The 27,421-nt window shown below is 66.2% G+C and overlaps 4 protein-coding genes across 7 annotated transcripts; 2 read left to right on the forward strand and 2 right to left on the reverse strand.

The window, feature by feature from the left end:
* Positions 1–1,560: 1,560 nt before the first annotated feature.
* Positions 1,561–4,352, reverse strand: MRPL20 (mitochondrial ribosomal protein L20). The gene is made up of 4 exons (XM_028513061.2): positions 4,199–4,352; positions 3,996–4,106; positions 3,001–3,078; positions 1,561–1,969 (listed from the first exon to the last, which is right to left on the reverse strand). Exons 1-4 carry the CDS (start codon positions 4,283–4,285, stop codon positions 1,796–1,798), a joined length of 450 nt encoding a protein of 149 aa, XP_028368862.1. The 5' UTR covers positions 4,286–4,352; the 3' UTR covers positions 1,561–1,795.
* Positions 4,353–6,431: 2,079 nt separating this feature from the next.
* Positions 6,432–11,747, reverse strand: ANKRD65 (ankyrin repeat domain 65). Of its 4 annotated transcripts, none has more exons than XM_036025168.1 (5): positions 10,089–10,340; positions 8,911–9,017; positions 8,547–8,767; positions 7,784–8,318; positions 6,432–7,012 (listed from the first exon to the last, which is right to left on the reverse strand). In XM_036025168.1, exons 2-5 carry the CDS (start codon positions 8,968–8,970, stop codon positions 6,578–6,580), a joined length of 1,251 nt encoding a protein of 416 aa, XP_035881061.1. In that variant the 5' UTR covers positions 8,971–9,017; positions 10,089–10,340; the 3' UTR covers positions 6,432–6,577. The 4 variants fall into 4 exon arrangements, with proteins under 4 accessions (XP_035881061.1, XP_035881060.1, XP_035881062.1 ...); XM_036025167.1 differs by having other exon boundaries at positions 8,911–9,046; positions 10,088–10,340; XM_036025169.1 differs by lacking the exons at positions 8,911–9,017; positions 10,089–10,340 and adding an exon at positions 11,630–11,747.
* Positions 11,748–11,756: 9 nt separating this feature from the next.
* Positions 11,757–14,479, forward strand: TMEM88B (transmembrane protein 88B). The gene is made up of 2 exons (XM_028512557.2): positions 11,757–12,056; positions 12,956–14,479. Exons 1-2 carry the CDS (start codon positions 11,781–11,783, stop codon positions 13,214–13,216), a joined length of 537 nt encoding a protein of 178 aa, XP_028368358.1. The 5' UTR covers positions 11,757–11,780; the 3' UTR covers positions 13,217–14,479.
* Positions 14,480–21,029: 6,550 nt separating this feature from the next.
* On the forward strand, positions 21,030–26,143 carry VWA1 (von Willebrand factor A domain containing 1). Its single transcript, XM_028512558.2, has 4 exons — positions 21,030–21,196; positions 22,308–22,865; positions 24,414–24,692; positions 24,800–26,143. The coding sequence occupies exons 1-4, from the start codon at positions 21,130–21,132 to the stop codon at positions 25,141–25,143; spliced, it is 1,248 nt and encodes a 415-aa protein (XP_028368359.1). The 5' UTR covers positions 21,030–21,129; the 3' UTR covers positions 25,144–26,143.
* The last annotated feature ends 1,278 nt before the right edge of the window (positions 26,144–27,421 follow it).

Genomic DNA, 27,421 nt, shown 5'->3' on the forward strand with positions numbered 1-27,421 from the left:
GGGTTCAGGTCACCTGAGAGCGTGCTGCTGTCACATCTGCAGAAGAGCACACGCAGTATTAGTCATCTGCTGCAAGTGTCACCCAAACCTTCACCAGGACTAATGGCGGAAAGGGAGGAACTTCTGGTCCGCAAACCCCAGCAAACTGCTCATCCTTGGCTCTGCCTGGGCTGCTCGTCTGTCCTCGGAGCAACGATGGGCCGGAGGCAAGGGGAAAGCAGGTGGCTCTAGCCTGTGAGGGTCAGGCTGTGTGTCGGGGGATGAGCCACAGCTGCCTGCCACACCCCCATCACCCTTTACTGAGCTAAAGCCGCTCCAGGGCAGCCTGTGGTGCTCACCACACACCTCAAAAGGCTGCTTCCTCTACCCTGTTGCCCGAGCAGCAGGCGCTCGCTGAGGATCACGTGCACCGAGCCCCGTGTGCAGGGCCGGACACTGCACCAGTGCAACAGAAAAGTGAGCAAGACTCCTCCCCCGGCCTCCAAGTGTTTCTGGTCTAGTGGCCATCATTGCACATGGTGGCAAGGGCCAGGAGCAGGTCTCTTTGGGGCAGTGCAGTGGCTGGAGCCAGAAGAGATGTGAGTCCACAGTAAAGATGCAGAAAAATTAAAAGATTCAAGAGATTGCCAGGCAGTAGGTACCCAGGGCCTGACTGGCTCTATACGGGGTTGACGGTGGGTGGGTGTCCATCCAAGGAAGGTTCCAGAAGGACCTCCAGGGGATGGGTGGAGGACAGTGTCACCACAGGACCCAGCATCGGAGCGGTGAGTTGGGGAAGGCAGATGTGTGTGGCCAGAAGTGAAGGCAATGGTGGGCCTGCAGAGCTTCCCTGGGCAGGGGGAGGCCTGGGACGGGGGCGTGAGAAGGAGGGAAGTGTGTGGTCCTCAGGGGTCAAGGGCTGACAGTATCCATCGGACTTGGCTGCAGGGGACAGCTCTGGCGAGAGCCATTGGGAATAACTGCAGACCCAGCGACAAGACACTGGAGCGGAGACCAGGGTGGGCTGGAGGGAAGGACGGCGTGCCCCACAGATGGAAGGGGCTCACAGAACAGGAGAGGCCGAGCGTGGAACCAGTTCCCCGAGAGCAGAGGGAGGTGCTGACCCTGAGTGGGCCGGGGCACAGCCTCCGTGTCCCCTGGGCGGCAGTGGTCAGAGCAGGGCCAGCAGAGCTGCCGTGAGGTTAGCGCAGGGAACCTTCTTCTGGGCTGGGCTCTGAACTTGAGTTGAGCACCTGCTGCTCCAACGGTCACCGGCCTGTCACCCCTCCTGGGCTAGGGAGCGAGGGGAGAGCAGGGAAACAGGCTGGTGTGCAGAACGGCTGAAGAGCTGCGCCATGGGCTCCTGCTGGAAAGGCTGGGGGGTGGGGAGCACAGGTCTGCGGGCGCTGGACAGGCACTCACAGCTCTGAGCGGAGCCAGGGTCAGAGCTGAGCACCCGGGTGCAAACAGCCCCTTGAAGAAGAGGATTTGAGGTCCCGAGAGGAAGGCACGGATGCAGGTGACCCCCAGCAGCCTCCTCCATGGTTGCTTGATGCCAGAGGACACAGCTCAAAACACCCATCACCACACGAGCTTTATTCGCAGCGCAGCCTGCTACCATGCGGCGTTGCCGGCCTGTCCCCAGGAGGACAGACGGTGCCTGTCCCTCACACCTGTTACCAAACTGTAAATTAAAACCACGCCATCAAACCCAGCACACTCCCGCAAACGATTCTTGGCTCCTTTCTGAGTTATGATCATGGGGGGGGGGGGAGCCTTTTCCTAAGACACTTGGCCAGAGAGGACAGGGGTCCCCTCAGCGGTTCTGTGCCACTCGGGAAAATATGCCCTCGGGCTCCTTCCCGTCCCCCAAGGCAGCAGCAAATCCTTCCTGTCCCCTCCTTTTGGCCAAAGCAGCCAAGGATTTAAAAGTCTTTGGTTCGTAGATGGCTAGGTCGGCCAGCACCTTCCTGTTGAGCTCCACCTGGCACTGAGGAGAGAAGGAGAGTCCGAATCAGGACCACGTTCTGCTGCAGAAGAGAACGCCGCCAAGCCCCCGGTCCCACCGGGCGTGTGTGCACACCAGCCGGCTCCAGGGCTGGCCCCACCCTCTCAGGATACAGCATCTGTCTGGGAAGGGCCCTGGTGGGGCAGGGGACGGGGAGGAGCAGTGAATCTCGTGCACAGAGGAAACTGGAGAGGAGGCTGGCATCCAGTCCTGGTGCCAGGAAACCAAGGACCCTGTTTAGGGTCACCGTCATCACCTAGGCAGAACTATGACCGAGAGCCTGGGGTGACCCTTGGAGTCAGTTCAGAAGAGGAAACAACTTCCATTCACAAACAATAGCACGAGACACCAGCGGAGGAGGCAGGGGTGGAAACCAGGCACTCCCAATTCCCACGAAAGCCAAACCAAGTCGTCGGACGAGCAGAACTGGAAGTGGCTTCGGAAGACCGAGGTGCAGAGGCAGGAGGGTCTCCGAGAGGCACATGGAGGGAGGGGAGCCTGCCCCACCGCCTGGGGCCTGTGTGCCTTGCGCGCCCTTCTCCTCTGCAGGCCTCAGGTCCCCGGCAGGACCCCGAGGGTCTCTGCCAACTGCCAAAGCCAGGAACTGGGACAAGGTAGAAACACAACCGGCCCCCGGGAACAGCATAATCACCAGATAAAGCAATTACTAGGGTTTCCCGACGCTTGTTTTCTGCCTCCAAGACTCCCCTCCTCTTTAACTGGGTGAGTTTCCACTTTACCTGCTGCCCCATCAGAACTCACTCACAGTCGAAACTTTGAAACGAAAGTTGAAGCCACGTTTCTCTACCCTTTCCCCTCCATGGGGAGACACCAGGGCTCGTGTCCTGTTAGTCCGTGCCCATCTCCACTTCCTCCCCCAGCAGGGTGAGGGCACGGCTGGTACAGGGAGTCCTGGAACCCACCCGAGAACAAGTGTCCAGGTGCTAACGCTGCGCCGCCACACCTGCTTGCAGCCACTCTGTGTCTTAACAGGACCACACCCTCAACCTCACCTTAATTAAATTGGACAGGAACGCTGGGTACTTCAGGCCGTGCTCCTGGGAGGCAGCTGTGATTCGATTAATCCAGAGCTGAAACCAGAAAACATCGAGATGCTTAAAAACTAATGAGATGTCACACCCGCACCGCCCGATAAAGAGATTTGTAAAAGCAGAGAGAAGCCCTGGCTGGTGTGGCTCAGTGGACGGAGTGCTGGCCTGCAAGCTAAAACGTCATCAGTTCGATTCCCAGTCGGGGCAGGTGCCTGGGTTGCAGGCCAGGTCCCCGGTAGGGGGCGTGGGAGAGGTACTCACGCATTAATTTTTTTTTTTAAGTGAATAGAGAAATCAGTGTTTTCTTTTCCCGCAAACAGGCGTGCAGCACGAACAGCAGAGGGCAATGGCTGGTGCTCCTCACTGCAACGCCAGCTTCTCGCCCAATCAGGCAGGCACTGGTGTGCAGGGCAGTGGACGCACAACCCACTCGCGGGCACAGAGAACAGAGGAACGACACTGTACAGATGCGCTCCGAGTGTGGAGCGGATCCACGCGGGGAATGCGGGCACCCACTGAGGCGAGCGCTACCACGTGGAATGAAGCAATGGAGGGACAACAGCTGGAGGGAGCAGGGCCGCGGACGCGGGAGTAGCCAGGTCGGGTGGGCTCGCCTTTCTCACGAGTGGGACGGGCGCGCGAGCAGCAGGCACAGCGGGGTGGTCGGGCGGAGCGGGGGCGCCGGCGAGAGGGTTCCTGCGGTGCCGATGAGGACGCAGGGCCCCGGCCAACCGGCTGCGGCCGGTGTTTCGGGTGTGAGGTGTGAGAGCGGAAGAAACGAAGGCCCCGAGCGTGGTGCTGAGGCTTCCGCCTCGGCAGCGGGAGGACGGGGAAGCCTGCCATCCCCTGAGATGCGGGGTTCGGCTCCAAACACGCCGGCAACCCCGGCGGGAGGGGAGGGCGGCCGGCCAGCCCCTCAGCCCGCGGGACGCCGGGACCCCCGGGGCCAGGCTCACCGTCCTCAAGTTCCTCTTCTTCAGTCTCCGAGCTTTCGTGCACTTCACAAACGCTCGCATCACAGCCCGGACGGCCAGCCGGTAGCAGCGGTTCTTCCTTCCCCGGAAATGCTGGGTCAAGAGACGGAAAAGGAGGGCCGTCGGCGGGGCCCGCGGGCGCCCGGGGCGCGCCGGGGGGCGCGGGGCGTGCGCGGCCAACTCACCCGCGCGTGCTTCAGCACCTCCTGGACCCGCCAGTAGCGGTCGGTGACGCGGCTCCGCAGCCAGAGCTGCGCGGAAAGGAAGACCATGACAGCCCGGGCAGGGGTCTCCGCTCAGAGACGCACGCGCCGCGCCGCGCCGCACCAGCGCTTCCGGGTCAGCGGCCCGCCGGGGACTTCCGGGGCATCGCGCGTTTGCCCCAGCCCCGCTGCCGCCCCGCTCTCTTGCGCATGCTCGTGCGCGGCGGGACCCGGAGGGGGCGTGGAGTGGAAGGCGCCTCATAGGGGCGTTGGGGAAGTAAATGCTAGCGTGTCCGCAAAACGTGGGCCACCGTGTACTGAGCACCGTGTACTGATCTCCACCGGAGATCAAGGGACCAATGCAGGCCGCTGCTGAGTGAGCCCGGGACCGCGTCCCGCAGGGTGCGAAGGCCACGTATTGCGCGGTTGCGTCCCACGGAGTGCCCAGACTGGACGGATCCACTGACACCAAGCCCACGGACACAGTGGGGAGAGGGGCTACCACGGGGCACGGGGGTTTTTGGGGTGACGACATCTGCAGCTGGATAGTGGTGGAGGTTGCGTAACTCTGTGGAAGCCCTAAATGCCACCGAATGGGACCCTTTAAAATGCTTAAACTAGTAAATTTTACACTGTGTCTATTTTACCACAATAAAATATGGTGAGGGGGGCACAAAGTAAGTGCAATTTCTTTGTAATGTTTTGTTTAGAGACGATTTTAAATTCTATAAAAATTGCAACTCTAAGCCCTGGCTGGCGTAGCTCAGAGGATTGAGCGCGGGCTGGGAACCAAAGTGTCCCACGTTCGATTCCCAGCCAGGGTACATTCCTGGGTTGCAGGCCATAACCCCCAGCAACCGCACATTGATGTCTCTCTCTCTCTCCCTCCCTTTCTCTCTCTCCCTCTCTCTCTCTCCCTCCCTCCCTTCTCTCCCTAAAAATAAATAAATAAAATCTTTAAAAAAAAATTGCAACTCTAGTTGAAGGATCTCTCCAATATGCTTTCCCGGAATGTATCAACTGTTTACATTTTGCTCCATTTGAAATCATTCTCTAGAAATGTCTTTAAAGATTTTATTATTTATTTACAGAGAGGGGAAGGGAAGGGGGAAGGGAAATAGGGAGGGGATTGCCTCTCACACACCCCCAACTAGCCTGCAACCTAGGCATGTGGTTCACAGGCCTCTGCTCAGTCCACTGAGCCACGCCAGCTGGGCCTGTAAATGTTCATAAACACATCAGTGGAGTTTTTCTGGACCATTTGAAAGCAAGTCAGAGACGTCTGAATACTACGCTGTGTGTTTCCTAAGAACAAGGATGTTCTCTCTCTTTTTAAGATTTTATGTATTTATCTTTAGATTGGGGAAAGGAGGGAGAAAGAGCAGGAGAGAAACTTCAGTGTGTGGTTGCCTCTTGAGCGCCCCCAACTGGAGACCTGGCTGGAAATCCAGGCATGTATCCTCACTGGGAATCGAACCGGTGACCTCTGGGTTCACAGGCGGGTACTCAGTCCATTGAGCCACACACAGCAGCCAGGGTAACAACTGTCTGTTTCAGCTATACCAGGGCTTTCATCTTGGGGGTTGGCCAAGCAGCAACAGGGAGATGCAGACCAATAAAGCAGATTTTATTCCATTGCCCAAGAGGAGGGGACATGCCAGGCCCTCCTGGGCCACGAAGGGACACGTATCAGTGAGGAGGCAGGAGTGGCAAAAAGCTCTGGCCAGTGTGGTTCCTGGAGCTCCTTCAGGCGGGGCTGGGCCGGGCAGGGGAACCGTTTGGGACTAGCTGGTTGGATAGTGCCGGAGGCCTCGCTGCAGTGGCCGGCTATCTCGGCTGTGGCACCTGGCCCTGGGAATTTGGGGCGGGCACTATCAGCAGGGCGTGCGAGCCCTGGGTCACGGGGGCTGCAGACAACGGTGGCCCTGCGGTTCCGCCCTGCAGTTAATGGGCACAAGCAGACAAATGTCGAATCTAAGAGATCACCGTCAGAACTGCCCCACGTACAGAGACAGCAGCTGAGGGTGACACCCCCGTGGTGGACGGACAAAGCGGAGACCATCAGGTGTTGGTCAAATACAAGGCCAGGACCGTCTCTCTGCCGAAGATTGTGGGGCTGGCCAGAGCTGCACAGGTGGTGCGCTGCCGTCCCAAGCCAGGCCATGGGCCCGTTCCTGGGGCTCCAGCCACCGCCTGCCCCTTTTCCTGCAGGAACCTCTCGGCTGGGCTGTTCTCCGAGCCACACCACCCGTGGCCTCAGCGCAGAAGGGCAGAGCCTGGTAGAGGACCAGGGCTGTGGTACTGGGGAGGTTTCTGTCCAGTGCTGGCCATGCAGGCTCAGGCCCACGGGGCTGTGTGCCCCTAGCAGTCATTCTGCTCCCTGCCAAGGGTGGGCCGGGCCTGGGCCAGGTCCCCCTCGGACACCAGGTCCTGGGTCACCTCACCCCACGGTGTGCCTACGGCGGGGCTGGCACCCCGGCTCAGCAACAGCTCTGCTGTGGGGCCGTGGCCACGCTCCACAGCGAGGTGCAGGGGTGTCCTGTGAAGCCAACCAGTAGCGTTGACCTGTGCACCACTGTCCAGGAGGTGTCTGGCGACTTCCACGTGGCCTCCCCGAGCAGCATGGTGCAGAGGGGTGAGGGCCAAGGAGTCTTGAGCGTCCACCTCCGCTCCCCGGGATGCCAGCAGCTGGACGGCAGGCAGGTGCCCCCTGGCGGCCGCTCTGTGGAGTGCAGCGCGTCCGTGCTTGTCCCGGAGGCGCGGGTCTGCCCCATGGTCAAGCAGCACCTCCATGTCCTGGAAGAGGAGGGGAGGGCAGGGCAGGGCCAGCCCGGGCTCCGGAGGGTGAGGGGCTGGGGCCGCCATGCCACTGGCCTGAGCCAGACCTCATCTGGTCTGTGTCACCTGACCGCCTCTCTCTCAACACTGCGTCCCCATTTGGTAAATGAGCCAACAGCGCTCTGGGGGCAGGGCTGGGGGGGGGCTATGCTTAGCAGGGGTGTCAAACTCATTCTCATCCGGGCCACAACAGCTCGCCCTTGCCTTCAAAGCGCTGAATGTAATTTCAACTCCTTACCAGTTAAGGAGCAGTTACATTTATACAGTCCTAAAATTATTTCGGCCCTTTGAAGGCAACCGCGAGGCTGCTGTGGCCCCCGCTGAGAATGACATTGACACCCCTGGCTTAGAGACTACCGCTTGTCCCCCATCGTCCTGGGACCGAACCCGAGACTCGCAGCCCCCTGCCGGCTGTCCCGCCGGCTGGGGGCTGGCTGGACCCAAGCGCACGCCTGGTGTTCAGTAGACATTCGTTGCTGCGGGTCACCAGAGTAAACCTGGGTGCCCGGCCAGACACGCTCCCCAGGTTTCCCGGGGACGTCACACACCCGGGGCGCAGTCAAGGCTAGGGTCCGCCCCGCTCCGCCTCCTCCTGCCCGCAGGGGCCGCTCTGCCGGCGCCATCCGCACTCCTGCGGTGGGCGGTGCAGCTCCTGGGGCGAAGGACACTCCCCTGCAACCTCCCCATCACGGTGGCAGGGGCGGGGCAGGGAGTCAGACCGGGACGTACCTGCTGGCGCCCCAAGTCGGCGGCGACGCTGAGCGCTGTGGCTCCCGCGCCGTCCCGGGCGTCCACTCGCGCGCCACAGTCCAGGAGCAGGCGCAGCACCGCCGCGCGCCCTGCCGCGGCGGCCACCAGCAGGGCGCCGTCCAGGCCCGCGCCACCCCGTGCCGCCAGCAGCTCCAGCACCGGCAGCTGGCCCCCCGCGGCCGCCCAGTGCGCCGCCGTCCAGCCGTGCGCGTCCGCCGCCTCGGGGCCCGGGCCTGGCGCACGCAGCAGAAGCCCAGCCAGCAGCGTGCAGCCCAGCGCGGCTGCGCAGTGCAGCGGCAAGAGGCCCGCCCCGGAGCGCGCCGCCGTCGGGGCTCCACGACGCAGCAGCAGCTCGGCCACCTGCGAGTGCCCGTGCCAGGGGGCCTCGTGCAGCGGCGTGCGCCCCGCGCAGTCCGTGGCTTCCACCGGGGCCCCGCGCTGCAGCAAGAGCCGCACCAGGGGCACGTGGCCGCGCAGCACGGCCAAATGGAGCGGGGTCCTTCCCGCGCTGTCCCTGCGGAGCCGGACGTGAGGGCGAGGGAGGGGACCGCGGGTCGATAAGATCCTGTCCTGCCCTGCAGGGTGAAGGGAGCCCTGCCCTCTCTCCCCAGTTCAGCAAAGGGGCCCAGGCTGGGAAAGGGACGTGCTACTTTACCCCTGAGGGAACCCCTCCTTCCTGCTCAGAGGTGGGACCTCTGCCCCCCATTCCGGGTGGACAGACCCTGTCCTGAGCCGGGCTCACCTCTCCTCCACACTGGCCCCCTGCCGCAGCAGCTGCATTGTGAGGCCTGGGTGACCGCTCCACACAGCCTGCAGAAGGCCCCCCCAGGCCTGTGGGGCCCTGGGCCCCTGGGCCCCAGCTCCCAGGGCCTCCTCGGAGCCCAGCTCAATCCACCTGAGTTCCTGCTCCGCTCCTGCCTCAGGCAAGTCCTGCTTCCCGGGCTCTGAGCTCCCGGAATTCACCTGAGGAGAGCAAGAATCCTGCTTGGATGCTGGAGGCCCGGGGCCAGCCCCAGCCCCCTGTCCCCAGGACAACAGGGACCCCCCCCCCCAACACACACCTGGTCTTTCTCCCAGGGAACCAGGCCACCGGCAGGCTCTGTTACCCGCACTGGGAGGCTGCCCAGGGGCTCTGTCCTCTGGCTGGGGTGCCTCTCCATGCTCATCCTGGTCCAGCCACAGGCTGGTGGCCCTTGCCAGGAACTGCTTCTGAATGGGTGGGGGACAGTGGAGGTGTGTCTGCCCCGGAGGGCAGGAAGTCTGGAGCTGTGTGTGTGTGTGTGTGCGTGTGTGTGACGGGGAGTGTGGGGGAGCAGAGCCGCCTCCTGCTGCCCCCTGGGCCAGGCCACGCACTGCTGCTCCACACGGTTTACCCAGCAGTTGAAGGAGAGGCCCCACCTGGCAGCCACCGCCCCCAGCCCAGCGCCCGTCCTCCTCCGCCAACTGCCAGGGCTCCGAGAGACAAAGGCCGGGCAAGCAGGCGCACGCCCAAGGGCTGCAGGTCCCCTGCAGAGCACAGCCTTTGATGGGCCAGGACTTGCCTTTGCACCCCCCCGCCCAGGTACCCATGTGCCTTCCATGGGTCCCTCCCTCAGGGCCTGCCCCTGCCCCCCACTCCTGTCCCCGCCAAGGCCACTGCCAGGCAGAGTCTGGCCTCTACCCTGATTCCAGGCCGGGGAGGTGGACAGCGTGAGGGGGGACCCTTCCTTCCCGAGCCAGGCAGCCTGGCTAAAAGGGCCTGGGGGAGGAAGCCCCTTGAGTCAGATGCCGAGGAGCCAGTGAGGCCGTCACAGGCGGAGGGCTGGGCGGCAGAGGGAGGGAGCCGGGCAGAGGGAGCATGTTCAGGACAGGAGACCAGAAGCTGCTGGGAGTGGTGCTGCAGGAAGGGGCCTGAGCACCCTGCAAGGTGGTCACCTCTGTTCCAGGGGCCCTGGGGCAGGCTCCGCCTTTCCATCCCCAGTCGCTGGGGAACGCCACCTGAACAGGAGAAGCCCCGACAGGAGAAGCTCCAGCTGCCTCTCGGGACTGCCCACCAGGGGGCAGCAGAGCTTTGGGGCTGTCACTCCCACCCCAGGCCCGCCCTCTGGCTCCCAGGGATGAGCTGTCACCTGGGCCCCACCCTGTCCCCCCTCCAAGAGGGGCAACGGAGCCTCAGCCCCTCCCTAGAAAGCAGCCCTGACAGGTGCCAGGACCGAAGGGTGGGTCTCCACGCAGGAGGCTATGGGACCCCACTCACCGCCAAGCCACGGGGACCCTGCCCCGCGAGCCTCAGCCACTCTGCTCAGATGCCGCCTCCCAGAGGGGCCCTCAACTGACCGTCAGTCGGAGGCAAGCTGGCCCCGGCCGAGTTCCGCTTTCTTCTCAGCACCTGTCACTCCTTGAAGACGTGTGTTTTACTTCGAGCATCTGCCTTCCTCTCTCGGAACGGAAGCTCCCTGTGTCCCCATCCCACAGGGGACGGTGGACACAAGGATGGGCTGGATCCCAGGCAGCACAGCCCGGGGCGAGGAGCCCACAGAGGCCGCTGCCCTGTTGTTGAGGGTCCGCTGGGGCCGGTCAGAGCCGGGGGGGTCTCAGACGCCCCCCGACAGCCTTCCCACACCCTGCCACGGCCTACGGGGCCTCTGCCTCTGCCGGGTCCTGCAAGGCCGTCGGAGGCCTGCACAGAGCCCCCCCCCTCTCCACCCCGCCATCAGCCACACTCATCACCCAACCCTCAAGGCCTGGAGCCGAGCTGACCCACCTGAGAACAGGGTGGGGCCAGAAAGGAGATGAGACGGGTGTGCTCGCCCTCCGTACTCTCTCCCAGACATTACCGCCTGCGGCGCCTTTTACCCCACGTTCCCCGTCTGACTCACCAAGCGGCCACGATAAGATCTCGGCGTGCGGGAGCTGCGTTGGTGCCTGGTGACGGGGCGCGGCGTGAGCTGCTGGGGAGCCTCCGCCGCCCCGACCGGGCCTGTGGCAGGCTCATGATTCCTAACCGTGTTCCTGCTGTTGCTGCCGGAGCCCCGACTCTCCGACTCTGGGGCGTCTGAGGGGGCCGGGCAGCCTGAGGGGCCTGACATACGTTCAAAGGGAAGTTGGAGGCAACGGGGCTGCAGAGGTGGGGAGGGGCCCTCGGTGCCTGGCGCCTGTTGCCTCCGTGCGGCTCGAGGGCAGCCTGAGCCTCCTCGGCTCCTGTCCCCTGGTTATGCGAGGACACCCTGGGGCCCCTGGGAGGTGGCGAGAGGGTTTTACTGATACTTGGGGATGTCAGTTGGGGGTTTGTGGATGGGCGGGGCATGCTTCTCCCCACTTGGAATAACAGAATCTGTGCTCCCAGTTTCTGTGCTCCAGGACGGACTGGACTCCGTCTGATCAGGGACACCTGTCAGGGTGGCCACCATGACTGCACGCCGAGTGTGTGCTGGGTCCCACCAGCCCTCTCAGCCACCCCAGGGGGTGGGCGTCCGTGTCTTCCCTGGGTGGCGGAGGCTGAGCGGGGCCAGGTCTGCAGATGGGGGGACCAGCAAGAGCCAGGACTGGGCAGTTGGGTGGGTGGTGGCCTCTACGTGCCAGCTCCAGACGGGGCAGCTGAGAGAGTCGAGCTCTAGGAAATGATGTCATTGCGGGGGGAGCGGGGAGGGCAGGGAGGGCGGGGCCAGGGGCGAGGAGGGCCCCGGTGCCAGGCCATAGGGACAGCTGTGCTAGCCCTGACCAGAGCTACGGACACTGGCCAGGGCTGGAGCCGTGGTCGCCAGGCAGAGAGAGGCCCAGACTAGCAGTGGGGGAAACTGAGGCAAGGGTGTGGCCCTGGAGACAGATGGTTGAGGCTGGACCTACCTGGCCTGGGGTCCTGCCCTCCAGCTGGTCCATCATCTGGCTGCCGGGGTCTGAGAAGCAGTCTGACCAGGGCACCTAGAGCTGACCCTGGGGGTCCCGGTCGCTGTCCGACTGCCGCTGGGAGCCCACCAGACCCGCCGCCTGCGAGAGCATGAGTGAGCAGGAGAGGGAGGCAGAGGAGGATGAGGGAGGGGACGCCTCAGACACGGCGCCCATGCTGCCCCGCTGGCGTCCCGCCCACCAGGCGTCCGCCCCGCTGTCCTCCGGGTGGGCAGGCGTGGCTGCCCGAGGCCTCAGGACGCTGCTGCTGCCCGGCCAACTTCTGTCCCAGCTCCTGCTCCACCTGCTGCTTCCTGCAACCGTGTTCCTGCTGCTGCTGATGCCGGCAGCCGCCCTCATCTACCTGGGATTCCTGTGCCACTCCAAGGTGAGCGGAGCCCTCCAGGGGTGGGGGCACCGGCCGGGACCCCCGGGGAGTGGGGTCCTGTGGGAGGTCAGGGCCCTGGGCCTGAAGGTGCATCTTCCCCCTTCGGGCCCGGCCTCCTTGTCCCCAGAGACGGGAGTGCCCCTCCCTGGGGGCCTTCTGCCAGCCCCTCCCCCGTCGGCTGCGGCAGAAAAAGGGCTTTTGTTTCCCACTGGGGGGTGACAGCTCCTTCCCCTCCCCTGAGGGCCCCCAGCCTTGTACCAGGGGCCACCAGGGCCTGGACAGCTGATCAGGGTGGGGAGAGGAAGGGGTTCCAGGGAGCAAAGATGAGATGTTGCTGGATTTTAGCGGTGCACAGCCCCTCGCCGCCCCTCACCCCCACTCACAGCCCCTGCGGAGGGGCCCTCCTGCCCCAAGCTGGGTTTCCCGTGTGTGCAGGGCTGCGGCTTGGTCCTCACCACGGAGGGTGTAGGCAGGTGGGTCCCTATGTCCCCTTCCTATAAGCACAGGGCAGGGGAGGGGGACTGAACAAGGGGCCGCTGAAGGTAAGGTGACATCAGCTGGTGACACTCACAGGTCAGGGCTGCTGGTCAGATGCCAGCGCAGAGTAGGGCCGCGGGAGAGTAATGTGTGTGTTGGGGGTGAGTGGTGGGAATCTGGCAAAGGCGGAGAGGGGTGGGGATTCTGCCAGCTGAGCCTCAAGGGAGTCCTACTCTAGCCATTTGCCTCTCGGGTTCCTGACCTCCCATCCTCGGCTCAGAAGGGACAGGCCCACAGGGGGCTCAGCCACAGGCCCCACTAGACCTCAGGCCCTCCCGGCCTAGCCCCTGGTGGCGCGCTCCCAGGCCCCGCCCCATCCACCTGCCTATGGCCCCGCCCCTGACCACCCGCCCCGCCCCTAGGTCCACCCGGCGCCGGTCCCCACGTGCCGCGCGCTGCTCTCCGACCGCAGCTCCGCGACGCTCATCGTGCTGGGCTTCCTCTCGCTGCCTCCGCTGCTGGTGCTCGCCTCTGCCACCCGCGCCCGCCTGGCCCGGCGCCTCCGCCCGCTGCTGCCGCCCCCCATGTGGACCCCTGGGCCCCGCCGACACCCAGGGTCCAGCGACGGCGTGCGGACAGAACGCCACCCCGATGGGGAGGAGCAGCTCTGCGCCTGGGTGTGACCCCAGAGGCCCTTCCAAGTCCCGGGAGGCCCCCGAAGCCCGCCCCCGGTAGCCCCCCTAAAGTGGCCCCAGGCCGGCGAGCTCGACGGCTGCGTCCAGGTCCCGCGAAGTCGCCTGCGTGCTTCCGGCTCGTGCGCAGTGCTCCGAGCGGCCGCGAGATGGCGCTGGACTCCCTGGAAACTGGGGGGCGGGGGGGGGGGGATCAGCGCGTCCCCACTCGCGTGGGCACCCCTGCCGCGGAGGCGCTGGAAAGCCTCCCCGAGGCGGGGTGGCTCCCAGAGAGGGCGCGCGTCCCGGCTCCCGGGAAGGCGGCCTTTGGGGTTTCTGCCGCTGTGGCTGCCCTGGGCTCCTGCCGCCTCGCAAAGGACGGCCCCTGCGGGCCCTGTCCGGTCAGCCAGGGGCCTCCAGCAGGGCTCCGAGACTTCCGCACTCGCCGGAGAGCTCGCTCCCAGAAGCTCGGCGACGGCCGGCCGCGCCGGGGCCCGCTCGGCTCGGACTAAGGCCAGGGCCCGGCTCGGTCGGTTCTCTCTGCATAATTTTAAGATCCGTGTCTTCTGTATTCTGTTCTATGCTTTAAGCTTGTTTCTGGGTATGGGTGCGTTTTTAACTATCCGTTTGGTATGCGCGGTGTTTCCCGTTCCTGGGGATTCATGCATTTCATCGGTTCCGGAGGAGTCTCAACTAGTGTCCCTGGAGTTCTGGCTGTCAGTCATTGCACGCGTCCTTGGGGGACACGTCGCCCTCCCCCCGGACCGCACTCTTAACTCGTCCCCCCTGTGTTTTCCGTCTCATCCTCCCTCTCCGCTGCCTTGTGGGCCAGCCCCTCAGCTCCCTCTTCCAGCTCCCGTTCACTCGCTGCGCCCAATCTGCCCATTAACTCGTCCATTTAATTTTCGGTTACGATACCTAAAGGTTACACTTGCTTCCTTTTTAACTCTGATCACTTCTGACGGTCTCTTGGTGGCGCGCTTGACCTGTGGACTCCAGCTTCGCTGTCTTGACCAGGTCACTGTTATTTTATACTCCGTCCCTAACAATTCCAATTTGTTAGTCTTGGGGGTCTAACTTTGTTATGTGTTACTTTCGCTGATTCTCACGAATAGCGTATTGTTTCTCTGAAAGTTTGCTAATGCTCACGGTCAGCCCACACCTGTGAAAATTCTGAGGCCTGCCCTGGCTGTTGTGGCTCGGTGGACTGAGCGCTGGCCTGCAGACCGAAAAGTCACCAGTTCAATTCCCTGTCAGGGCACGTGCCTGGGCTGCAGGCCAGGTCCCCAGATGGGGCGTGCGAGAGGCAGCCGATCCCTGTACCTCTTGCACCTTGATGTTTGTCTCTCTTTCTCCCTCCCTTCCCCTCTCTCTGAAAATAAATAAATAAATAAAATAAAACTCTGTGCTTGTTGTGCCCTGTCCAGAGTCTAGTGGCAGCTGAAAGGCCTTGTTAAGGACCTAACGCGCCGTAGTGCTAGCTGGACTCCGCCTGTGACCAGCAGGGTCTGGTCTCCGATGTGCCGGAAGATAGCCGCTCGCTCACAGCTCAGAGTGTGACCAGGGTCAGGGTTCATTCCTTGGCCTTGAGCAGAGCCCACTGTGCAGTTGGCTCGGTCCCAACAGGCGTCCTCTGGGGTTCCCAGTCGTCTGTGCCCAGCTCCAAGGCCATTCCCAGGCAGACAGGAGCCTGGCTGAGCGCCCGGCCGTCAAGGATGACTTCCTCGCGCCCAAGGCCGTCTTCCTTCCCCTCCTGCCCAGGCGTCTTAGGATGCGAGGACTCTCCTGGGGACGCGCCTGGCGCTGGAGTCATCAGACAACAGCTGGGCCTGCTGGGGGCGGGGCGCTCAGCTGCCTGCGCCCACAGGGCCCCTAAGGCGCGTCCCAGGGCCACAGGCCACCCCCGAGGCCCAGCTCAGCCCCACCCACTCACAAAGACCCCTATGGGGGGCTGTGGGAAGTTCACGGAGGGGCCTCGGGGTCTGCTTTGAGAGGGCCAGCTGTCGGGCAAGTGGGGGCACTGCGGCTGTGCCGCCGGCCCAGAGCTGACCCAGCAGGGGGAACGGAAACCAGGCCCTGGGCCTGGGGAAGGCTGGGGAGGACCTTCTGTTCTTTCCCGTGTGCCAGGTGCCCCCCCATCTGACACCCTGTGGACAGGTCCTCGGTGAGGGGGAGGGAGGCCTGGGCTAGTGGGGAGGCAGGGCCCTGGCCTTCCGGCCACGAGACCCCCCCTCCTCCAGGCCCGTCATTCACGTGACCTATCCAGGCCCTTCTCCCCCCCCCCCCCCGGCTCCAACCCCCCAGATCTCTGCCTCCGATCCTTTGCCCCACCCGGAGCCGTGACAAGAAGCCTCCTCCTCTCAGGCCCAGCACCCTCTGGTGGGAGTCTCTGCTCCCCTCCCCCAGGGGTCCCCTCCATCTCCATCCCAGCCTAAAATGGCCCCCCAAGCCCACCCTGAAGGTTGAGGAGCACTGACCTCAACACCCCTCAACCCATCCAGGGGTCCCAGCTGCTCAGGAGGCAGGCGCTGAGGGGCTGGCAGGCCGGGCGGAGGCCTCCCCTGGAGAATGTCCACGTGAGAAACATCCACACCGGAAGGGTTTTTGTGAGTTTCTCAGAACCAAACTGAGGATGATCGCAAGGAAGCAAAACCTCAGGGGATGGAGACCACACCCCAGAAAATGGCCGCTTTGCACCCCACTTTGTACACTGCAGTCAGAAGAGGTGTAAGGGGGTTCGGTGAAACCCACTGGGGAGAGAGAGGCCGGGGAGGCGGGAGACAGCGAGGCGGGGTGGGGACGTCAGGGACCCGAGGAAAAGGGAGGTGGTGGACGCCGCTTCGCATAGGTGGGCGCAGGGCAGCTCACCGTCCACAGGGTGACAGTGACAGTCAGGGGCTCAGTGGCCACTGGGGCGTCGGTGGTGCTGGTGGTGCCTGTGCAATCCCACAGGTGTGTCCCCGTCGTCATAGACGAGAAGAGACAACAGGAGCTCGATTAAGGTCGAGACCAACGTGAGTCAGGGAGGGTCCCAGCCTGGAAGCCCGGGACCCGACTGCCCTCCATGACCGGCTTCTGGTCAGACCCTCCCGTGGGGTGGCCTCAGGTCTCGGCGTCAGTGAGGCCGCCACACAGGCCTCCCCTGAGCCGGCTGGAGCTAGCACATGACCCCTATTCGTCCCCAGGACAACGATCGCCCTTTCCCCACCCCAGTGCCCATGCCTCTGCTCTGCAGAGCATGCCCGGCTGTGGGGACCCCCAGGCCCCTGTGTGCGAGTACCGGCTCCTGCCTGTCCTCCTCCCCTGCAGCCCTGGGTGGGGAGGGGCTGGCCATCCGACCCCACGGGTGTGGAGATGACGCAAGGCCCCCCGACCTGTCCGAAGCCATTTATTCCTGCACGAAGCGTTTCCCAGGAGCTGAGGCGCCTGCAGGCACCCCCTCAGACGGAAGTAGCGGCCGGGAGGGGTCTAGGGCCAGTTCCGCCCCTCCAGCTTGCACCCAGATGCGGCGTGTGGGCTGGGCAAGGGGTGCCGGGTGGGAAGTGAGCTGGGTCGTGGGCGAAAGGACCACGCCAGCGCCATTTGCTGTCGTGGCACCGTTTGCCCAGCAGGCCTGGACCTTGTTAAACACGATGCCATGTTACTCTTCTGAGCGTGTCGTCCCCGGGGCTGGGCGTGGCTGGAACAGGAACAGAACTGACCACCCCCACAGCCGCAGGCAGGAGGCACCAGGGAGCAAACTGCAGCCTCGTGTCCCAACGCCCCAGCGGCCCGGGGGCTGCACCGCAGCAACCCCCCCTCCTTTTTAATCCGACGTTAGTCCAATAAAAGCCCAAAGCCCCCACCCCCGGGTGCTGGTGTATCCCTCCCCACTGCGCCCCTCCCTTTTGCTGGAGAGCGAGCAAGACCTTGACTCTCCGCACTTGCTTCTCTCCGTGGACTCCGTCCCAGACCCCGCTCGCCCACCACCACCCTCGCCCTGTGCAGGAGCACACTCTCCTCTGCCCCCAGGGCTCCTCCGGCCGGCCCAACAGCCAACAGACAGGACACAGAAAAGCGACGGAAACCAGCCAGCTGAGCACAGGAACCCGGCAAACGGGGGGGTCTGAGACCCCCAGGCACGAGAGGGCCGGAGCCAGAAAGGGGGCGCAGGCGGCGGGGATCCCGAGCCAGGGCGAGGGCGAGAAGGGCAGGTATGGGTGAACAGAAACTCGTTCTGCCCTGTGAACCGGTCACAAGCAGTGGACCCGGCCCACCGCTCGCCAGGGGCAGGCCCGCTGCTCGAGGCCTCCGGGCAGGCGTGGGAGGGGCACAGGGTCCCTCAGAGCCTGCAGCTGGAGTGGCCTTCAGCTCGAAGCACCCTGCCTACTGCTGAGGCCCACCTTGGGGGACCTGGTCTGGACCCCCACTGCAGGACCAGGCAGAGCTGGCTCTGAGGCCTAAGGCCCCTGCTCTGGGGCCCCATCCCTCCTCTGGGGAGGCCCCGCCAGGGAGGCGACACAGGCTTGGCCCGCCCCGCTCTCTCCTTCCCCTGCAGGCCCGTGGGGACCCAACCCGGGGCTGGTGCAGGGAGTGGCGGTCACCTCCCTGTCACAGAAAGTCCCCGCGGAGGGAACCGAAGCTCCGGGGCCCACCTCTGCAGAGCACCCCGTGAGGGCGCTGCACAGGCCGGACCCCAGCAGTGGCTCTGCCTTCCTCTGTGCCACCCACTCCTGCCCATCAGGCACTGCCTCTGGCAGCGGCAACCCAGGCAGCTCCCCGTGGGCCCTGGCCTGCCCAGCGAAGGAGGCCTTACAGCCCACGGCCACCCCTGCCCCCAGGCCGCCTACAGCTCCGGCACACACCCGCCTGCCCCCACCCGAGGGCCTCAGCGCTTCCTGCAGCCCCCGCCCCGCCCTCGGTGGGGAAAACAAGGACAGCGCTGGTACCCCCTCTGACCCGGCAGCGCGGGGGGGGGGGACACACAGGGGCCGTGCCCAGTCCCTGTGTGTCCTCACTGCAGACCCTGCCTGCGGCCTGGCCCAGCACTGAGGAAGGAGCAACGAAAATGGGGTGCCGCACTCAGGCGGCCCCCACGCCTGCCGGGGGGCCAGGGCGGGGCCGTCAGCTCTGGGCCACAGAGGGCAGGCCTGGACTCCTGGGGATGAAAGCCGGGACCCCCGGACGGGCCCTCAGGTCCCAGCACGTCCCTGACCGCAAACAGGCAGGTTAAGTCTGGAAGAATGTGTGGGTGGGGGGGCAGGGCGGCAGGGTCTCGGGGGTGGGGGGGGCCCTGTGCTCTCGGATGCCCCGCCCCGTCTCACTGACTGCTGTGGGGTCGTGTTGGGGGCCTTGGCGTGCCCCCACCCCTGCCCCAGGGCCATGGCAGCCGCCCCTTCCTGCTCCCGCCTCTGCGTGGGCAGATCCAACAACCGAAAAACAGCTGAAGGTGGGGGCAGCCCCAGCGGACGGGGCAGCGGCGGGCGACAGGGCCCAGGCCCGTCTGCCCCTCGGGCCCCGCAGAGAGCCCCGGGCTGGAGTCAGGGGTGAGGTCAGAGGTCCCGGGAGCTGCCCTTTTCCGTGGGGTCAGCGTGACCACAATGAGCCGGGGATAAAAGGCCCTTCTTCTCCGCGGAGGCCTGGACTGTGCGGAGGAGGGAGCGCTCCCCCCGCGGAGGGGGCGGGGGCGGGGCCTGCAGGGCTGAGTCCCGGCTTCCCGGAACCCTCTCCACCTGCTCGGGACGGAGCGGCGGGTGGCCCGCTCCAGGAAGTGATGCGCGCCGCGCCGGGCTCCCCGCCGGGCCAAGGCCACGGTCCCAGGGCCAAGCAGCAGCGGGGGAGGCCCGGGGGCCAGGCCTGCTGTGTCCTGGCGCCTCTGTCCTCCTCTGGGCCCCCTTGACCCCCGCCTGCCTTCCCTCAAAGAGGAGCTTTCCGGACCATTATGTTTGTGCTTCCTGTGGCGTCTGCCTCGGGCTCGGCCCTGGCCCTGACCAGGGCACTCCTGGCTGACCCCGGCCTCCCCGGGGACTCTCCGTCTGCCCCTGTCTCCCTGGGGTGGGCTGGGGGGCCGTGGACACAGAAGTGGGGCCGGGGAGCAGGGGCGTGACGACGACGACGAGGCGGAAGGCGTCTCCTGGGGGCGGGGCCCGGGGGGGAGGCTCAGCCCGAGGGAACTGCTGGAGTGGCTGCCCCGGAGCCGGGCGGGGGTTCCCGGCCAGGGCAGGTGGCCGGGCTCAGGGCGGGCTGGGCAGCAGCCCGGGCCGAGGACTCCCCAGGCCAGGCGTCCCATCCCTTCTCCCTCTGATGCCGGGGCTGGAGGCTGGAGGGCGGCTGCTTCCTAGAGGGCTTGAGTCTCGGCCAAGAAGACCCGCTCAGTTTTTCCAGGAGGGACGGAAACTTCCCCGTCAGCCCTGCACAGCGGGCCTTGCCTTCCACCGGGGTCCCACCCGCTGGGGCTGGGCCGGAGGAAGGGGCAAGCAGGGACGCCACTGCCTCGCCACAGGCCACCCCCCCCCAGGGCCCAGCTGGGAGACCAGGGGGAACCAGGAAGCAGTTGCATGTGTCCACCGGGGTGCGCCCCCCTCCCAGGCCCCGGGCCCCCTCCTCGGCGGGGGCTACTGCCTGGCTGGCCTCCGCTCGCAGCCCTTCTCCCCACAGCAGCCCCCGGTAGCCTCGCGTGCTGGGCAGCAGGGGGCCAAGCGGGGCTCCTCCAGGCAGCGGCCCCTGGGCCTTGGCGGCCCGAGGCCCCGCTCCCACCACGAGGCCCAGGCGGAAGCACCAGGCAGTTTCTGGTCCCGCCGAGGCCTGAGGTCCGTGGAGCCCAGCCAGCGCGGCCGCTGCCAAGATTCCCGGCGAGGGGTGGGGGCCGCGGGGACACAGTTCTCGCTCTGTTCCTGCCCCAGCTCCTCGGGCTCGGCTGAGCCGCTTCCTTTTTTAGGCAAAGCGGAGCTCAGCCTGCCTGCCTGCCTCTCACCTGCCAGAAGGAGAGGAAGGAAGACCCTCGGATCCCATCCATCTGCTGCTCCTTCAAGGAGCATCCCCTGGGAGGTGGGGGGGGAGGGGCATCCTGGCCACGGAGTCCCCACTCAGGGGCTCGTCGCCACCCCCTCCTGGCCCCGCAGGGAGGAGCGGCGGGGTGGCGCCGGTGGCCACCGCACAGGAAGGCATCGCATGAGTGAGGCGTCCGGCTCTCTTCCACGTCGTCTTCCGCCCAGGGGACACTGCCCCACCCTGGGGGGCTCGAGAGCGGGTCCCTCCAGGGGGGGCTCCAGTGGGTTGCTGGGGGTCTGACCTCAGCCCTCGGCCCCTCACGGGGCAGGGTCTGTGGGCGCAGCAACAACCCTCACATGGCTACGCTGGACAGGGCCTGCATCAGTGCCCCATGCCCTGCATCTTTTCTCAGTTTGGCCTCTCCATCCCTGTTGGTCCATCCGTCCTTGGGGACACACATCCCAGTCCCCAGGCACCTCCCCCTCCCCCAGCCCTGTGACCCAGTGGAGACCAGGGCCTGGGCCTTGTTAGGGGCACGTTGTTCTTCGAGTCACCCCCACCCTCTCACACGTCCTGGGCCCCCTCGGGCATGCTTCAGGGACTTCCAGCTCCGACTCTGCCTGGTGGCCCCCTGTCTTCTCCTGGTTGAGGGCAGAGGGCAGGGGGCAGAGGGCAGGGGGCAGGGCAGACCTCGCAGTCTCGCCGCCAGAAAGAAGGACTGCCTTGTGTGTTTGCGTGCGTGCCCACGAGGGCGCGTCCGAGTCCCTCCTCCGTGCGCGCGCCACCCGAGAGAGTCCTGGAGTCTCGGCAAAGCACGCGGCTGAGCGCGCACACCGAGGCGGGGCCTCTCGGGGGCGGGGCCGGGGTCCAGCCCGTGCGGCAGCGCGCGTCGCCGCCCTAGAGCGAGCCAGCCAGGGGCTAGCGGAGTCCGAGCGCGCCTGGTTCCGTCGCGCGCGATGCAGACCTGGACGGCGCTTGGCCTGGCCCTGAGCCTGGCGCTGGTGCGGAGCAGCGCGGAGCGCGGTGAGTGCGGCGGGCGCTGAGGCCGGGCTCCGGCGCCCCCGCCACCCCCAGCCCGGGGCCATCGCTCTCCTCCCGCGGCTGCCGGGCTGGGGTGGTGGCAGGCGGGCGGACCCAGATGTCCCAGGAGGCTCGACTGAGCGTGGAGGCTGCGTTCTGCCCTATCGTTCTGCCCGGATCGTGGGGCCTGGAGGGGAGGGGAGGTGTCTGTCCAGGAGGCGGTCCCTGCCTCAGTTTCCTTGTCTTGGAACGACCCTTAGTAGAGGAATGACAAGAAGGTTGGAGCTGGCCCAGTGAATTAGGGAAAACTGAGGTCCCCAGACCCAGGCCAGAACCAAGACACCCCAGTCCCCATCTGCCAGTGGCCCAGTGGTGGCCGGGCCTATCTGTGGCTGGGGCCTGGCATCCCCAGGGGTGCCAGGAGGAAGGGAGAGGCCCAGGAGGCGCTGGCGGAGCTCTCAGGCTTCTGTGTCAGGTAGCTTGCTTCCTGGGTGCAGACACAGCCCGAGGACCGGGCCCGGGAAGGGGCGGCACCTTGCCCGCCTGGCCGTCCAGGCTGTGGGAGGGGCTGTGACCTGTGCTCTGCCTCCCCCGTTTCTCTTCCTCCGCCGCAGTCTCACCAGCTGCGTGGTGCCCCTCTCCTCCACGTCCCACCTGTTGCCTCCCCTGGAGGCTGAGCTGTGTGGCTGAGGCTGCTTCTCTGGAAGACAAGCCTGAGCCACCCAGGCCCGTCCACCTGCCACTGCCCTGAGCTCTGGGCCAGGACCCTTGGCTCCAGCCTGCCTGCCGTCTGCTGCAGAAAGGGGGTGGGGTGGGGGCTTGGAGAGGTCTGCTTTCCTTAACAGATGGGATGAGCCCAGAGACCACCCCAGGCCCATGGCCAGGGTGCTGAGCTGGGACCCCCTGGGAGTGCAGACCTCCTGTTAGCTCAGACCCTTCTACACCCTGGACGCCACCCCCAGAGCCTTCGGGGTGGGGCTGAGCAGGCCCTCAGGGCTGACCTGGGTGAAGGCCAGCACTCACTCAGGAAGAGCCCAGGCCCTGGGGGCCCCGCCATGGGTGTGGAGCCGTCTGGCAGGCACTGCGTGGGGCTGAGCCCTCCCCTCTCCCCTAGGGCCCCCGGCCTCCACCCCCCAGGGGGACCTGCTCTTTCTGTTGGACAGCTCGGCCAGCGTGTCTCATTATGAGTTTTCCCGAGTCCGGGAGTTCTTGGGGCAGCTGGCAGCCCCGCTGCCCCTGGGCCCGGAGGCCCTGCGTGCCAGCCTGGTGCACGTCAGCAGCCAGCCCCACACCGAGTTCCCCTTCGGCCGGCACGGCTCCGGCGCGGCCGTGCAGGACGCCATTCGCGCGGCGACCCAGCTCATGGGCGACACCAACACCGGATCGGCGCTGGCGTACGCCAAGGAGCAGCTGTTCGCCGAGGCGGCCGGGGCCCGGCCCGGGGTGCCCAAGGTGCTGGTGTGGGTGACTGACGGCGGCTCCAGCGACCCGGTCGGGCCCCCGATGCAGGAGCTGAAGGACCTGGGCGTCACCGTCTTCATCGTCAGCACCGGCCGCGGCAACCTCCTGGAGCTGTCGGCCGCCGCCTCGGCCCCCGCGGAGAAGCACCTGCACTTCGTGGACGTGGACGACCTGGGCATCATCGCCCCGGAGCTGCGGAGCTCCCTCCTCGGTGGGTGGGAGTGGGCGGGGCCGGGGCGGGGGCGGGGCCGGGCGGAACCCAGAAAGGGCGCCTGGTGAGCCTCCAGGAGGAACGGCTCTTGGCGGGGCACTCTCTGACAGGCCCAGCCCGCTGCTGGGGGCCCCACGGAGTGGGGGGCCATGGTGCGGGCCGGGGGCAAGGGCTGCAGTGGGGGGGCGTGGCCGAGTGGAGGGGAGCCGAGAGGAAGGGGGGCCCCAAGCCGAGGACTCAGCAGGTGGGCAGCGGGTGCTCCGGCGCTGGCACCAGGACCCACTGCGCCTGGGGCTGGGAGCCAGGCGGGGGGGGGGGGCAGGACTGCTTCCTTGGGACCCCACTTTCCCCAACTGCCCCCCGGGGTGAGGACAGCTAGAAGGCGTTAAGCAGGTTTGCCTGCAGCTCCCCACAGACTTTCTTCTGGACTGACCCAGCCAAACCCCACTGGGGGCGGGGCTGGCAATGAAGGCCTGGGCACTGGCTTGGCCTGCTGCAGCCACTGAAAAATACCACTAACCCCAGGGTTCCTCCCAAGCGTCCGCCTGTGGGTTAATCATCCACCCAAACCCGGAAGAGGCTGGGCTGTGGCTTGTGGAGAGGGGTCCAGGGTGCTTCTGCAGATTCTCTCCGGGGACACCTGGCCCCTTGTTGTCCCAGGGGAACCGCTGTGGCTGAGCCTGGGGTGGGTGAGGGGCCAGAAGGAGAAAACGCAGGCATCTGGACAGGAAAAACAGGGGGCTGCAGGGCAGTGTGGGGGCTCCAGAGTTGGGGGGGACGGGGAACGGGCAGGAGAGTGAGGGCCAGGCTGGCAGCCGGGACAGCCAGCCTCAGAGGAGGCGGCAGCAGGATGGTGACAGGCTTAACCCTGCCCAGACATGCATCCGCCATGCCCGCTAGCACGGTCACGGCTGGCTCAGGAGTAATGCACACTGGGGGGAATCCTGCTTTGGGGGTCACCTTCTCCTGTGGACCTGGGGTGAACAGCATGTCCAACCCCAGGCCCAGCTGCTCCTGGCGTTGTCGCATCTCCAACACCCCTCAGGGCGTCCCCTGGGGGCCTCCCTCGCCAACCTCACCATCGGCCTCTGTCTTGACTCTCCAGATCCATCCACCCCCTGACTCTGTGCCACTCTGGCTGTGTGGGGGGGGGGCTGGTGCTCTGCTCTCAGACACCACCTGGGACCCTGCCACCTTGCAGGGACCCTTGTCCAGGTTCCTGGACCGGGCAGGAGGTGGCTGAGACTGCTTCCTGACGGGCTGGGGCTGAGGCAGGCAGGGAAGCCCCTGATGGGGCCAGAAGTGAAGGGGGGGCTGCAGTCCTGCCCGACCCCCGCCCTGCCACCAGTTCGTGTTATTAGCATCTGCTGGGTGTGGCCAGGCTGGCCTGGCTCCCCAGCACTCCTGCTCCCTGCGTCTTCCTGGTGGGTGCCCCAGCCCTTGCCTCGGATATCTGGATCTCCAATATCTCCTGAGCCAGCAGTTAGGGTCCCAGGCCTGGGCGGGAGGATGTGACCGTGGTTCTCCATCCCCCTGCATCACCCGCAGACGCTTTGCAGCCGCAGCAGCTCCGTGTTTCTGAAGTCACGTCCAACGGCTTCCGCCTGGCTTGGCCACCACTGCTGAGCACGGACTCAGGCTATTACGTGTTGGAACTGGTGCCCCGCGCGGAGTCGGGAACCGCGCGCCGACAGCAGCTGCCGGGGAACGCCACGGGCTGGGCTTGGGCCGACCTGGACCCCGACACGGACTACGACGTGGCGCTAGTGCCCGAGTCCAACGTACACCCTACGAGGCCGCAGCACCTGCGGGTGCGCACGCTACCGGGTGAGCCCGCGGGACCGGGGGCGGGGACGCCCGCGGACGGGAGCGGAGCGCGGAGGTGGGGCGGTTAGGGCTAGGACCCCACCCACTCACCAGCGCTTCCCCCGCAGAAGAGGCCGGGCCGGAGCGCATCGTCATCTCACACGTCAGGCCGCGCAGCCTGCGCGTGAGCTGGGCCCCGGCGCTGGGCCCGGCCGCGGCGCTCGGCTACCACGTGCAGTTTGGCCCGCTGCGCGGCGGCGCGGCGCAGCGGGTGGACGTGCCCGCGGGCAGCAACAGCACCACTCTGGAAGGCCTGGCGCCCGGCACCGCCTACCTGGTGACCGTGACGGCGGCCTTCCGCTCCGGCCGCGAGAGGGCGATGTCGGCCAAGGCCTGCACGCCGGACAGCGAGCGCAGCCGCGCCCCGCGCCCCCCGCCGCCGCCGCCAGGGCCCGCGGGCCGGGGGCGGTGAGCCGGCCGCCACGCGCGGTCCAGGGCCCCTTCTCCCGATGCCGGCGGGGGAGGCGCCCGCCCCCGAAACCTGGGTCTGGGCCTGGGGGCTAGGGGTGCTGACCGGGTCTTGGCTGCGTGGAGACTCCACGTGACCCCCAAGTCCTCTCTCCACGGCTGGACCCTCCGTTGCGCTTCTGGCCACAGCGCTGGCCCTCGTGACCCCGCCCCTGCCCGGCCCGGAGCTGGGCACTCGGTGGTGTCCTCTGAGCGGGATTTAGCAGGGAGATGGAGAGGGAGTGTGGGCGCAGGTTGAGAACATCGGGCCGGGACAGGCCCTGGATGGGGACTGGAGGGCGGACCTCCCCCTGGTGTGAAGGACCAGGCCCCCTTCGGGCGGGCGAGAGCTAGCTTCCGGAGCTTGGCCCTGCTGGCCACTCAGGTCCAGGGCCTTAACAGAAAGAGGGGGAAGAGCAGGAGCTGGCTCCGGCCAGGCTCCACAGGCTCCATGGACGGAACGGGTCAGCACAAGGCGGGGGAGGGGAGTGTGGGGAGGTGGACTCAGCGGTCAGCAGCTGCTGGGGGCAAGGTGGTCTTCAGCTGGACACTGAGCTGGTGGCACAGGGCCAGTACCTGCCAGGGAGGGCGGCCCTGCCTTCCTGTTCCAGACCTTGCTGGGCCCAGGCTCAAGCACCCTGTGGGAGGACCGGAGCCTGGCGTCAGGTTCTGGGGACGGCACCAGCAGGGAGCCGCCTCTCGCTTCCGGGCCGGTGGGGGGCTCCCTCGCTGGGGTGGGTTCACTCCAGCGACTCTCTGCATCTTCCGACACCCCCTTCTGCCACCACTTCCTCTCCGGGGCCACCGGACTGCCTGAGTGCAGGCGGCACGCCCCCCGCCCCCCCCCCCCGGCGGGCATGTCCTCGGCCTCTCCCCCACTAACGCCCCACACTCGGAAACACCGTGAGCCAGTGCTCACCCGGGCGGCACACAGACTAAAATACAGTGGATCAGACGTGAACCGAGTCCTGTGGTCTCCTTGCAACACTTCGATCCCCGTCCGACCCCCAGCCTGCATGGTGGGGGGGGCAGGGTGTGCTGGCTGGTGCTGGGGAAGGGGGGCCCTCTGTGGCCCCTCCGTGTGCCTGCTGGTCAGACAGCCCTGCCTGTTCCGTGGGCTGGGTCTGCCGTGGGGACGGGCAGTGCTGGGCCCTCTGCCGGCGGCGATGCCCTCGACCACAGTGTGACTCTCAGACTTTCCGCTGCCCCAACCAGCAACTGCTGGGTTGAGGGGTGGTCTCGGGCCCCGACAGGGCTCTCAGGCTGGCGGTGTGTGTGCGTGTGTGTGAGTGTGTGCATGTGAGTGTGTGAACCTTCACTCCCTGAGCAACACACAATCATGTGGCCCCTGCTCAGGCCCCGAGACCTGCCCCATCCACCGTCCACTAGCTCCGTGTGCTAGGTGTCGGGGGGCCCACCGTGTGGCAGCCCAGGGCTTGCCACGTGACGATGGGAAGAGAGACAAAGCCCCCCTGCACTGCCCAGGCCCCGGCCCCGGCCCTGACTGTGGGACCTGAGGGAGCAGGTTCAGAAGTGAGGCTCAGGTGGGTGTTGGTTTCCTCCTCCGTGTCCCCCAACCCCATTGAGTCAGGCTCAGGGGACCCTGAGTGGGATGGTGGCCTGCGTGTGTACTGTGGGTTTCTGCTTACGCCCTGACTGGGGGTCGGCAGGCTGCTGAGGGGCAGAACTTCCCCCACGCAAGCTCATGGCTCCCACGCCGATTCTCCTGCGTGTGCACAGATCCAAGACCACTGGCCGCTCAGAGAGGTCCCCCTTCCCCGCCGAGCCCCTGCCCACGGGCCGGTCCTTTCCCAATGGCTCCATCACCCACTTGAGGCAACCTGAGTGACGAGCTTCTTCCCCCCAAACATGCCTGCAAGCCCAAGAGAGGGCAGAGCGGCGGCAGACAGGCCCACGCCCGGGAAGGGGGTGCGGTTCCCCTCATCTCTGCTGTCCGCTGAGGCCCGGGGAGAGGGGCCCCACTCCCATCTCCCTGCCAAAGAATGCGGCGGCTGGCGTCCCTTATCTCGGAGGCGCCGCCCTTCCCGTGGTCCCAGGCAGCGCTTCAGGGGCTTTGAGCCTGAGCCACAGCTGGGACAGGCTGGAGGAAGCAGCTCTGTCCAGGCCTCCTCCCCTCCGTGATGCGCAGGCCCTGGCCCCTCGCTCCCCTCTGGACGCAGGGCCCCGCCCGACACCTGTCAGGACTGACACCCTGCACTCCACGCCTCGGGCACCCTCGGGCT

This window comes from Phyllostomus discolor, chromosome 5, assembly GCF_004126475.2.
Source record: "Phyllostomus discolor isolate MPI-MPIP mPhyDis1 chromosome 5, mPhyDis1.pri.v3, whole genome shotgun sequence".
Taxonomy (NCBI): domain Eukaryota; kingdom Metazoa; phylum Chordata; class Mammalia; order Chiroptera; family Phyllostomidae; genus Phyllostomus; species Phyllostomus discolor.